The 11,243-nt window shown below is 52.3% G+C and overlaps 1 protein-coding gene across 1 annotated transcript in view; it reads left to right on the top strand.

The window, feature by feature from the left end:
* Window positions 1-106: 106 nt before the first annotated feature.
* The window catches only part of COL6A1 (collagen type VI alpha 1 chain), a gene marked incomplete at its 5' end in the record, with an annotated part of 14,447 nt that continues 3,310 nt past the window's right edge, over window positions 107-11,243 (top strand). Inside the window, 12 exons of the mRNA XM_010164297.2 lie at window positions 107-169; window positions 3,994-4,056; window positions 4,505-4,567; window positions 5,031-5,081; window positions 5,424-5,459; window positions 5,936-5,998; window positions 6,517-6,582; window positions 7,310-7,345; window positions 7,680-7,716; window positions 8,579-8,587; window positions 9,440-9,573; window positions 10,855-10,964. Coding sequence (XP_010162599.1) covers window positions 107-169; window positions 3,994-4,056; window positions 4,505-4,567; window positions 5,031-5,081; window positions 5,424-5,459; window positions 5,936-5,998; window positions 6,517-6,582; window positions 7,310-7,345; window positions 7,680-7,716; window positions 8,579-8,587; window positions 9,440-9,573; window positions 10,855-10,964 — 731 coding nt within the window. The remainder of the gene's footprint in view (window positions 170-3,993; window positions 4,057-4,504; window positions 4,568-5,030; window positions 5,082-5,423; window positions 5,460-5,935; window positions 5,999-6,516; window positions 6,583-7,309; window positions 7,346-7,679; window positions 7,717-8,578; window positions 8,588-9,439; window positions 9,574-10,854; window positions 10,965-11,243) is intronic.

Here is an 11,243-nt window from a genome sequence, read left to right as displayed (position 1 = left end):
CACGAGCCATTGGAGCTGCATCCCAACTCCCCATTGCCAGCAGGGCCCTTTGCACTCTGTACCTATCCCTCTTTGAGTTCCTCACATCCTGTGTGTGTGTTTTCAGGGAGAGCCTGGACCACCTGGTGACCAAGGGCGGGAAGGACCTCTCGGACCACCTGGTGACCAGGTAAGAGCTTGCTTTAACCTTCTAGATGCCAGGTGGAAGTGACTGGGGCAGTGGGGAAAGTGGGGCAGGGGGCTTAACTGATGCCACAGAATCTTGGGGCAAGTTCTCAGCATCTTCCAGACTGGGTAGCAAAGTTGGTGGAGAGGGGCAGGGATTTCTACAGGGCTAATAAAAAATGGAGACGTGGCAGTTGGGCTGGGGACAGAGCAACCTCCACGCCATTTCCCAATCCCATGGAAACTGATGTCAACACATCTGACAGATTTGGAAACTGGCAAGTGTGAGCTGCAGCAACGCACAAAATGTTCAGGCCTGGGGCCAAACGCTGTCACCTCAGTCAAGGGAGTCCATGAGACACCTTGTGTCAGTGAGGATAGCCTGATGGGTGCCAGCAGTGTCCCTGACACCCTTGGCATCTGCAGAGACAGTCTGTCCCAAAGCCAGTGTTCCTCAAGTCTGCTTGCTGCAAGGTCTGGCCCTCCTACTCTGGATCTGCTTGTCTTTGTGTGTCTCAAAGAACACATCTCAGAACCCATGGGTTTTCTGGAGAGCAAAGCTGGTGTCTCCAGCCTGAGGAAGGCTTCTGTCCTCTTCACAATTAAAGGCTCTTTCTTCCCAAAGATGTACCCAGAGTTTGGAGGTGTTGGTGGGTTAATCATCCATGGTGATAGCTCTGACTGCAATGGCCAACAGGGTCTTTCCACCTAAGCAAGCATGTTTTGACATTACCCTTGGTCATGGCTCTGTGAGACACCTCCCCTCCTACTCATACCATCAGAGTTTTGACAGAACCTAAGATAGAGAGAAGTCTAGAGATAAAGATTCCCACAGTGGTGGAGCAGGACTTCCCCAAGGCATGAATCGTGGAGACCAGCATGCAGACAAAGATGAGTCAGATTTTGAACTCCTTTATGGTCAACCAAGTGTTGAAAAGCCCTGAGGATGTGGAGTGCAGGACAGCCATGAAGGACCTGCTGTTATGTTTGCGTTGTCCCCAGTATGGGTGACCCCATGGCAGACCTGTACCATGCCACAGCCTGTGGTGAGGATATGCTTGTGCCAAGTTGGGCTTCCCTTGGCCTGTCTCATGCTAGTGAAGAGCAACAAATTCATGCAGGAGGATTGTCCAGATCCTACTGTCTGTAGCTGAGCTGAACTTCTACCACAACCAAAGAGCATCTGGCAGCTTCATCCAGCTTGCTGGGCACTGGCGTGGTGGTAGGTGATGTTTCAGGAAGTGGCTCTGGTAGGAAGGCAGCTCTTTGGGTATGTGCATGTAATAGACTGGAACTGCAGGCTGACACCAGCAAAGAAGGAACTGGAGCTGCTCTCCGTGTGGTAGAACCTCATTCCAGGTTCAAGGCAGGAGAAGAACTGTACAGAAGAAGACAGAGTTAAGGTGGAGATTTGATGCAAGTCTGGCAGCCAAAGCTCTGCAAGCGTGGTGGGGAGCCAGGCTGGGGTAGATCCTGCCTCCAGCCAGACTTCACTGGTGGGAAGGAGGAGAAGAAAGGAGAAAGAATGGTCTCCCTGCTGTCACTGAGCCTGTGGGACATTAGTCTTCCTTCCTGGGGAGCTCTGAACTTGAGTCAAACCCTTGTCAGAGAGGGAAGCATTACAGAAGCAGCTCCAGTGCCTCCCCAGACCAGAGACTGCCCCAGCACCTCCGCTGCTCCAAGAGATGTCGAAAGCAGTTGCAAAGCAAGGACATTTTTTCCATAAGCTGAGCAAGAATGCTTTTGCTTGGCCAAATCAAAAATAAATGCGTAATTGGGCTTGGACAAGAGAAGGACTTTGGCAAACAAGTGTTTTTCAAGCCATGTTCTCTGCAAGCTTTGGCTCTTGGAGCGTATTTCTCTTGGCAAGGAGCAAGGGCTCCCGCTAACCTGTGACTCCCTTTCATCCTCTTTCTATCCAAGAGAAGCTAAAGGCCAGCATGTTCTTTCCCTCATCCTCACAGGCAAGTTCCTTGGTCCCTTTTTCTTGGTACTCATCCCTTCTGTGGTTCTTCTTGCACTGAGAAAGGTAAAGGACAGGGAACTGCTAAAGATTTCTCAATCCAAAATCCTGCAGCTTCCTAAACTCTTCCAGGGCGGTGAGGGATTTGCCTTGTGTGCTACAGCGAGGCTGTGTACGGCCAGTGAGAGCCAAGGCTGCTGTAGATCCAGCTTTGGCTGATGTTGAAGGATCATGAGTCCCTGTCTCTCCTTCCCAGCTTTCTCTCTTCTGGGTTTTTGCACAGAAATAAGGTCACTTGCCTTCGAGCAGTTTAGTGCACTGTAGAATTTCAAGGGCTCTGCGCCCACCTGTGCACCTTTCCTTGGAGGAAGGGTGTGCATGGCATGATGTTTGGCACCAGCTTCTCCTAGCTGCTGTCAAGCAAAGGGGAGCAGAGATGACAGCTGGAAGGGATTTCAGCTTCCTCAGCTTTTGGCTGTTGAGAGAGGAGCTGCAAAGCTGGGCTAGGCTGAGCCACCCCAAAAAAAGCTCAGAGGTGCTGATAATGCACTGAAAATATGGAGGAAGCTCTTGGGCAAGTGCTGCTGAAGCACCATAGAGTGAGTGTTGCCTTCCACCTGTCAGGAGACTGCAGTTGTGTGCCTCATCACAGAAAACATCTCAGAGCTCAAGAGTCTTGAACGGGCATGACTGCTGCCTGCAACAGTGATGTTGGAGGGGCCAATGCCAAGACGTCGCTCGTTCCCACCATGGCTTACTCTCTACCTTCCCTCTGCCATCTCCATCACCTGGGAACCAGCAGCACACCTGGCTCCACATGAGATGCTGCCTTGCTCAAGCATTTGGAGCTGTGGGCAAGAGCATCATCACCCAGTTGTTACCCACCATCATTACCAATCTCCTGGAAGGTGTACCTCATGAAGGGCTCTTGGCATCAAGTAGAAGGTGGAGGAGTTCCCTTGGACATCTATTGGAGCTCTCAGATTAAAAAAAAAACCTCCTCCCACCTCCTCTCTTGATCCTGTCTGTCTCTGGCCAGCCCTGCAGCTGACAGACAGAGCAGCCACTGCCCAGATGGGATGTGGCAGAGTGACAGCTCTGGTCTGTTCCAGCACACACTGCCAGGGCTCTGGGGACAGAAACTCCCTGGAGCCACAAAAGGGCTTCTGCTAGCCCACCTGTGACCCAGACATGTCCGAGCCTTGAGATGTGGGGAGGGAGGTCTGTGTCACCTTCAGGGTGACATGTTCCACCAAGAACCCTTCTCCACCCCCTGGGGCACCTCTGTCACAGATAATGAGATGCCACGGTGCAACCCAGCTGTGCTTTGCTGCTGGAAAGCATCATCTATGCCTCCCTGGTCCTCTGTCACCAGACCGAGGTGTGGAGGAGAGGGATGGCTTTTAGGGCCATGGAAGCTCTGCTCAGAGGTTGCTCCCTCCCGCAGCCTGGCTGCCACTGAAAGCAAGCACATGATGTCCAACCCACGCCTGCAGTGTCACACCTTGGCCCAGAAAGCTCCTTGTTTTGGCTCGCACTCGGTGGGGATCTGGCCAGGGCTGCCTCTGATGGGGCTGTGCACAGAAATCAGGCGTAAGGAAGCATGAGGAGCTGCAGCTTGTGCTGCAGGGGGGACACTGGGGGAACCCAGCACAGCTCCTGAAGCATCTCCCCACCTGCACTAACCCCTGTCAATAGGTCTGTTCCCATGAGGCTGACCAAGGCAGAGGTGACTCACTGATGGGTGAGAGGCATGAGGTGGATGCCCACACCCACCAGATCATGAAATGAAGGGACCAGCCCTTCAGGACAGGAAGAGCACTGAGAGAAAATCCCTGTTGTGAGAGCTCTTTGTGTTTCCCTAGGGTGAGGCTGGACCTCCGGGACCCAAGGGCTACAGGGGAGACGATGGTCCTCGTGGCAATGAGGTCAGTGCTGCTTCATCACCACATCTTCTGGGGGGAGGGATGAAGGGAAGACTGGGTGGTGCTGCCCATTAGGGCTATCCCCAAATCCCTCGGATCTTGGAAATCTGTTGTGGGTACAAATTGAGGTGCTAGCTTCCTGGCAGACCCATCGAGGCATTTTCCTTAAAGCCATGGCTGCCTTTTTCCCTACCTCCCTGAGACCACTTGTAGGTACAGCCACACCACAAGCTGTGTGGTTTCCTATCACAGAAGCTGGGGGATCTGATCTCCAAGGGCAGCCACTGGAATCTTGCAAGCAGATTTGATCCCAAGCCCAGCTGTGAGCTTTGCATTGCTCTTGTGTAAGCAAAACACCTCCCATGATGGTAGCTGGTTGCCTCAGAAGGTATCATCTTCCCAGCTGAAAGGATGGAGTGCAATTCTTGACTGCTTCTTCTGCTCCTTCCAGGGCCCAAAGGGATTGCCTGGAGCACCTGGGCTGCCTGGAGACCCTGGTCTGATGGGAGAAAGGGTGAGTGGTATTTGTTTGTGGGGATTGTAGGTCACGGGGAAAAGTTGTGCAACAGGCTGGTTCCACACAGCGTGATCCAACTCAGGGAGAAAAGAAATTGCATTAATGAAGAGCTGGGACACTGGGGGAGTTTGCAAGCAGCCTGCTTTTGAATATGCATCATATCTGCAGGCACAAAGATGAGTATTTTGGGATGTACTTTCCAGCAACTTCCCAATCTGTTCCCAGCCTGTGGCCATATCCCCAGTCTCTGAGAAGGACAGTGTCACCTCTTCTCAGTGGCCACATGCAAACAAGATGGTCTTTTTACCTGCCTGCACCACTGTCCAACCCACCAGTTGTGTGGGGACACAAAGATGTTTTGCTGTGGAGATAAACTACTCAAGGAGGGCAGGATCCTGCTGCCATGCTGCCTAAGGGGTCTGCTCTTCATTATCTCACATATTTCTCCCTTCCTTTCCAGGGGGAGGATGGACCTCCTGGGAATGGCACGATTGGATTCACAGGTGCCCCGGTGAGTTTTTTGTGTTGCTTTGAAACTGTAAGAATCCCAGAATTGCCTGGATTGGAAAAGCCCTTTAAGATCATCGAGTCCAATCATGAACCCAACACTGACAAGTCCCCGACTAACCCATGTCCCTCAGCACTGTGTCTACACCACTCTTCAATCCCTCCAGGGATGGGGACTCCACCACTGCCCTGGGCAACCCCTTCCAATGCCTCAGAACCCTTTCAGCAAAGAAATTCTTCCTCACATCCCATCTCAACTGCCCTGGCCACAGCTGGAGGCCATTTCCTCACTTGACCATTATCTCTACTTGTCTGACCTAATGTGTTTCCTTTCCTTGATCCCCAGGGGCAGCCAGGAGACAGAGGTGATCCTGGCATTAACGTAAGTGTGCTGCTTCCTCATACACCCAACAGAAGTTACCCTGGCCCATGATTTGGCTCCTAGAACCTCTCCATCAGCTTTATGATGAAATGGGCTCCCTTGAAGCATCTTGCTCCTCCAAAACCCTCTTTTCCTTCTGCTCACCTCTCCCTGCAGTGGATGCTTCTGGTGGAAGTGTCCTGCCTTGATGCACTGGTAGTAACACCCAAGTGCAGCAGCCTGGGCTGAGCACTCTCCAATGCAGCCCTGGAGACAGAGTTTGGGGTTGGGAGTATCACCCAGGGGGAACTGGATGGTGCTGTAGTGGTGAAAGCCACCTAAGAAGCTCTCTCCCTCAATGGCCCTGCAATTGGGAGCCCATATGTTGTTCTTCACCCCCCTCCCAAGCCAGCTCTCCCAAGGTCACTGCATAGCACCAATCTCACCACACTAGCAACGACTGTCCATGCAGGAGTCTGTTCTGTACTATTTTTCAGGGAACAAAAGGCTATGTTGGTCCTAAAGGTGATGAAGGAGAAGCTGGAGACCCTGGCAATGATGTGAGTAATCTGTATAAAGCTGAATCATCCTTCCCTGTGAAGAGGGTGCAGGAGCTTTGGGCTGGGTGTCTCACACTGCCCTCCTTGCCTGTGGGTCAGAGCCCATCAAGTTTTGTAAGTCTGGAAGTGCTCTTTGCTACTGAGCAGTGTCCAATGGCGAGGGGAGCTCTCTCCAGATGTTCATTTTGTGTCCTACAGCTTATGGCTGGCAAAAATCAGCAGATCTGTTAGGTTGAGGTGGGCGTCAAGGTTGAGGTGGGTGTCATCTCTGCCATGTTTTGTATGCTTCCAGATAGCAGCGATGTTTACCCCTGTGCAGCACCATTGTCCTGTGGAGGGGGATATTCCCAGTATTTATCCTTCTTCAAGTCCTAACTAGTTTGGTTGGGGTACAGCAATCTCAGAGAACACTTTTGTGGTTAAGGAAGGCTCAGCAGACACCTGGAAGGGGGAAGGTGCTGCACCCTGACCCTGACACACACACAGATTTGTGGATTTTGTTTTTGTTTTCATCCCAGAACTCAACCCCTGGTCCCAGGGGCATCAAAGGAGCCAAGGGCCACCGAGGACCTGAAGGCCGCCCGGTAAGTGAGGACCCTGGTAGGGTTTGAACTGAGGAGTGCAGGGTGCTGGGTTGATGGAGCTCCTGACAGTGGGGCTTGCCACAGACTTGCTGTGCTTGGCCCTGCTCATAGCAGGAGCAAGGCAGTTGGAAAACCCATTGCTGCAGCTTGGTACATGGGTCTGTGAAACCATGTTCATCCCAAATCAGGGCAGAAAATACAGGCACTTGGGATTTTTCATGAGCAAAGGTTCTCATATGACCAGGTTCAGCAAGGGCAAACAGTCTTTCAGAGTGGCCATCCTGAACCCCAAAGTGCTTCAGTTCACGTTGAGTCACCACTTCCTTGCATTGCCTCACGTTGGCCTGGAGGCTAGAGAGGCATCTCCCAAGCAAATGGCATCCATCCATCCATCCATCCATCCATCCATCCATCCCTCCATCCCCTGGGTGCTGTGGGGGCAATGCCAATCCATGTCACACATGGTGCATGTTCTCGCTGCCTGCAGCAAGAGCTCACCTTCTCACCTCAGTGGGCATGGCACATGTGGAAATGAGTCTCCCTCCCCACATCCCCATGCAGCCCCAGGATATCATGCAAGCTAGTAGATGGACCTGCTCAAAGCCCAACTCAGAGGCCCGCAGCTGGGAAGCCAGGAGATGCATTAGGTAGCAAAGTATTGTCAGAGTACACCACAGATGGGACTGGCTGCTCTTGTAACTGCTCTCTCCATGTTTCTGTTTGACAGGGACCACCAGGACCCGTAGGCCCTCCAGGACCAGATGTAAGTGGGACAGGATTTCTTGCTTGGTCTGTGCTTCCCCTACCTGACATGATGGCTTCTGGGAGGGGGTGGCTGCTGGGAGAGCCTTGTGCTCGCAGGCTGGGTGGTGACTGCCCCCCATTACTGTCCCAGTGAGTCTCACTGGTCAGATTTCCTTCACTCCAGTCCATCACCAGCCAGCCTGCTCCATAGCACATCCCACTTGCACATCACTCATTTCCAGATCAGGACTTGCTTTGAGGGCACAAAGCAGCAGCCGGGGTGGTGGGCAGCACTGGGGAGCCAAGCAGCTGCCTTCATTGTTATCCAAACATTTCTTTACCTCTGTTTTCAGGAATGTGAAATCTTGGACATCATTATGAAGATGTGCTGTGAGTATCCCTGTACCACTCTCCTCCGACCCTGCTCAGCTCCTTGCTGAGTGGGAAGTGGCTGCTTTTTCTCTGGCCCCCGGGGAGCAGAACTGTCCCCAGGCAGCATGCAGAAGGATGCTGTGGGCATCATTCTGCTTCCACCAGTCAAAATTAAGTCAAGGAGCTGAGGGAGGGGTGGGAGGTCCTCCCTGCACCTGAGACAGCAACCCAAAATGAGGGAAATCATCTGTGTGTTGCTGTCCCTGCTCCTGACGCAGAGACTCCCAGCTCAATCTCCAGAGTAAGTCATGCAACCACGTTTCACGTGTGTGTGCTGCAGACCAGTTTGCTGTGTGCAGACACAGTCACCTTTCAGGGAAAAGAAGAGCAAAAGTCGTGTAAAACCTTTGTGTGGACAATTTTACAATGTTTTTTTCTTAAACAGAGGGGTCTAACTTTCCCTCTTGGGGAAGGGAGGTCTGTTCTGGGGTGTCCTGCCATGGGGAGCAGCCGTACGCACGTGCTGCAAAGGGTTTCTGGCCCACGGCCAGTAATGAAGTGCTGGAAGGACACAGGGTACTTAAGGAACTCGGTTGGAGCTTCATACTCTGGTGATTTACTTAATCCCTCTAGAATGAGCTTTTTATTTAAATAAGAACTCATGGTTGTGTGCAGAAACACAGCTCTGCTGCGTGCAGTGCTCCAGGTCAGGGCATCACAATCTGAAACGGGAGATGGATCTGGATATTTCAAACAGGAGGGAAACCTCCATGAGCTTCAATTGTCTGGACCAGGGATCTTTGGGTTTGCAGAAAAGTGTGAGAAAACCCCTCCTTGTCCAGTGTTGTAATGTTCTCTCCTTCTCTCCCTTCTCCTCCAGCTTGCTGTGGTGAGTGTTACTTGGCAAAGATGCTCTGCAAACATTTGCTAGCCCTTCTCCTTGCATGCACCCCTCCCTTTCCCTCCTTCTTGCCTTCTGCTATGGTGACATGGTCAGAGCCCAGGAGGGGAGGACCCAGCATGTTTGAGGTAAGGGAGAGCAGTGAGGTCTCCCCAAGGGTGCTGTGTGGATTTGGAGGCTGCTGTAGCTGGGTCCTACAACTGGAAAACTGTTTTTGAGGTGCCCTGTGCCAGCAAAGCTGCAGGAGGATTTTCTCCACCCTTTCTGCAGTTGAAAGGGACGTCAGTTTAGGGCATGCTGTGGATCCAGCTCTGTCCTCCTTCTCCCAAATCCTGTGCTGGGTTATTTTTCTCTGATGCTGTCCCGATGAGTTGGGTTTGCAGTCCAAAAGCTTGAAGGAAGAGCCAAGGGCACACAATGTCCTGTTTCCCATAAAGAGGGGAGCAAGCTGAGTCAGCCCTCTCCAGCCCACCAGTGTCACCTCTGTCCTCCTGGCCTGGCTGACTGGAAGAAGTGAGAAGGCACATGAGGAAACGAGTTTTGGAATAATTACTGGGTATTTTAAGGATACTCACAGCTTGGAAATGCTACGTGTCTTACAAGGGGTGTTGAGCAAAACCCAAATGGAAAAATTAGTAAGCTGTCTCTCAAGTCTCCTGTGCAGCTCTTTTGCCACTTTATTTCACGCTGTGCTTTGCGAGTAGATGGGGCACAGGCACTCAGCTGGTCAGGACACACATCAGGTGCTTGCTTGGACATGTCCCCCTGCAAAACAAGCTGCTCTGAGCAAGCTGCTGAGATAGGAAATGCAAGCCCCTCCACTCCTGTGCCTTGCTGCAGAGTGCACCTGTGGTCCTGTCGACCTCCTCTTCGTGTTGGACAGCTCGGAGAGCATCGGCCTGCAGAACTTCCAGATTGCCAAGGACTTCATCATCAAAGTCATTGACCGCCTGAGCAAGGACGAGCGTGTGAAGGTGAGATGCTCACCGAGCGCTGGGATATACTTCTGTGCCCTCACTTGTCTTTCACTGTGAGCAGAAAAACACAGGGAGATGCCTCCACTCCAAAAAGCCTCCATGAGGCTCAGCTTCAAGTGTGTAACTGGAGTGGATCTTGATTCCTCATAGATCCATAAAGTGATAGAGATGAGACAGCAGTTTGTTCCCCCAATATATGGACAATTCACCCTTTCTGGGCAGAGACTCTGCCTGCTGTGGCTGTGAACTCTTCATCCATGTCCCAGAGCAGATGGCTCATAAAGCACTCACAGAACCCCAGAACTGTCCGGACTGGAAAAGACTTTTAAGATCATCGAGTCCAATCATGAACCCAACACTGACCAGTCCCCTATGACTAACCCATGTCCCTCAGCACTGTGTCTACACCACTCTTCAATCCCTCCAGGGATGGGGACTCCACCACTGCCCTGGGCAACCCCTTCCAATGCCTCAGAACCCTTTCAGCAAAGAAATTCTTCCTCACATCCCATCTCAACTGCCCTGGCCACAACTGGAGCCCATTTCCTCTTGTCCTGTCCCTTGGTCCTTGGTTGAACAGACCCACCCCCACCTCTCTCCACCCTCCTCCAAGGGACTTGCACAGAGCCACAAGGTCTCCCTTCAGCCTCCTTTTCTCCAGGCTCAACACCCCCAGTTCCCTCAGCCACAAGGGAACTCAGCACACTTGTGCTCCAGACCCTTCCCCAGCTCCGTTCCCTTCTCTGGACACGCTCCAGCACCTCCATGTCCTTCTTGGACTCAGGGGCCCAACACTGAACCCAGCACTCCAGCTGCGGCCTCACCAGTGCCCAGTGCAGGGGAAAGAGAACTTCTCTGGTCCTACTGGCTGTACTATTAAATCAGTCAGTCTCTCAGTTTCTTCCTTGTCTTGATGAGCATTTCAGGTGGCTGGAGTAGATAACACATGAGGTGTGTTGCAACTTCTCCTAGCTCCCTGATGGCCAGCCCCCCAGGCAACTTTGTCTGCCCTTGAGCTTAGGGTTAGGTTACCAGTTAAGCACACTATTAAGAAGGACCTTTGCAGCCCAAACCAGCAGGTTTAGGTCCTGTTTCACTGACTGGTTCCCCACGTGGACCCAATCCTACTGGGGCTCCTTCTGCTGGGAATAAGGCAGAGATGAGGTGGCAGAGCCTGCCCTGAAGGTGTTCAGTGCAAACCCACCAGCAGGTTATCTGAGTTCTCCAGGGCCCCCTGAGGTATCTCACCATAACTGCCTTCTGTTTTTTTTCCAACAGTTTGAAGCTGGGGAGTCCCGTGTGGGTGTTGTGCAGTACAGCCATGACAACACGCAGGAGCTGGTGGCCATGGGGGATGCCAACATAGACAACATCGGGGCACTCAAACAGTGAGTCTGCAGGGTCTTGGTGCATCATGCAGAGACTGAACCTAGAGACACCTCCCATCCTCCATCTGCAGGCCAGCAGCTCCTACAACTGCAAGGATGATAAATGCTCTTTAGTGGAAAGTAGCATTTGGTGGCATTGTAGGTGGAGCTGAGGCCAAGGAGCTTTCCAGTTTTCCACCCAAATCCCCGTGCAGGCGGGATGTTGCCCAGCCTCACAAGCATGCCAGTGAGATCATAGAATTTCAGACTGGTTTGGGTTGGAAGGGACCTTAAAGCTCA

Source organism: Antrostomus carolinensis, unplaced genomic scaffold (assembly GCF_000700745.2).
Source record: "Antrostomus carolinensis isolate BGI_N321 unplaced genomic scaffold, ASM70074v2 scaffold42443, whole genome shotgun sequence".
Classification (NCBI taxonomy): Eukaryota; Metazoa; Chordata; class Aves; order Caprimulgiformes; family Caprimulgidae; genus Antrostomus; species Antrostomus carolinensis.
Note: the sequence above shows the minus strand (reverse complement) of the source record. Positions and strands in the feature narration are given on the sequence as shown.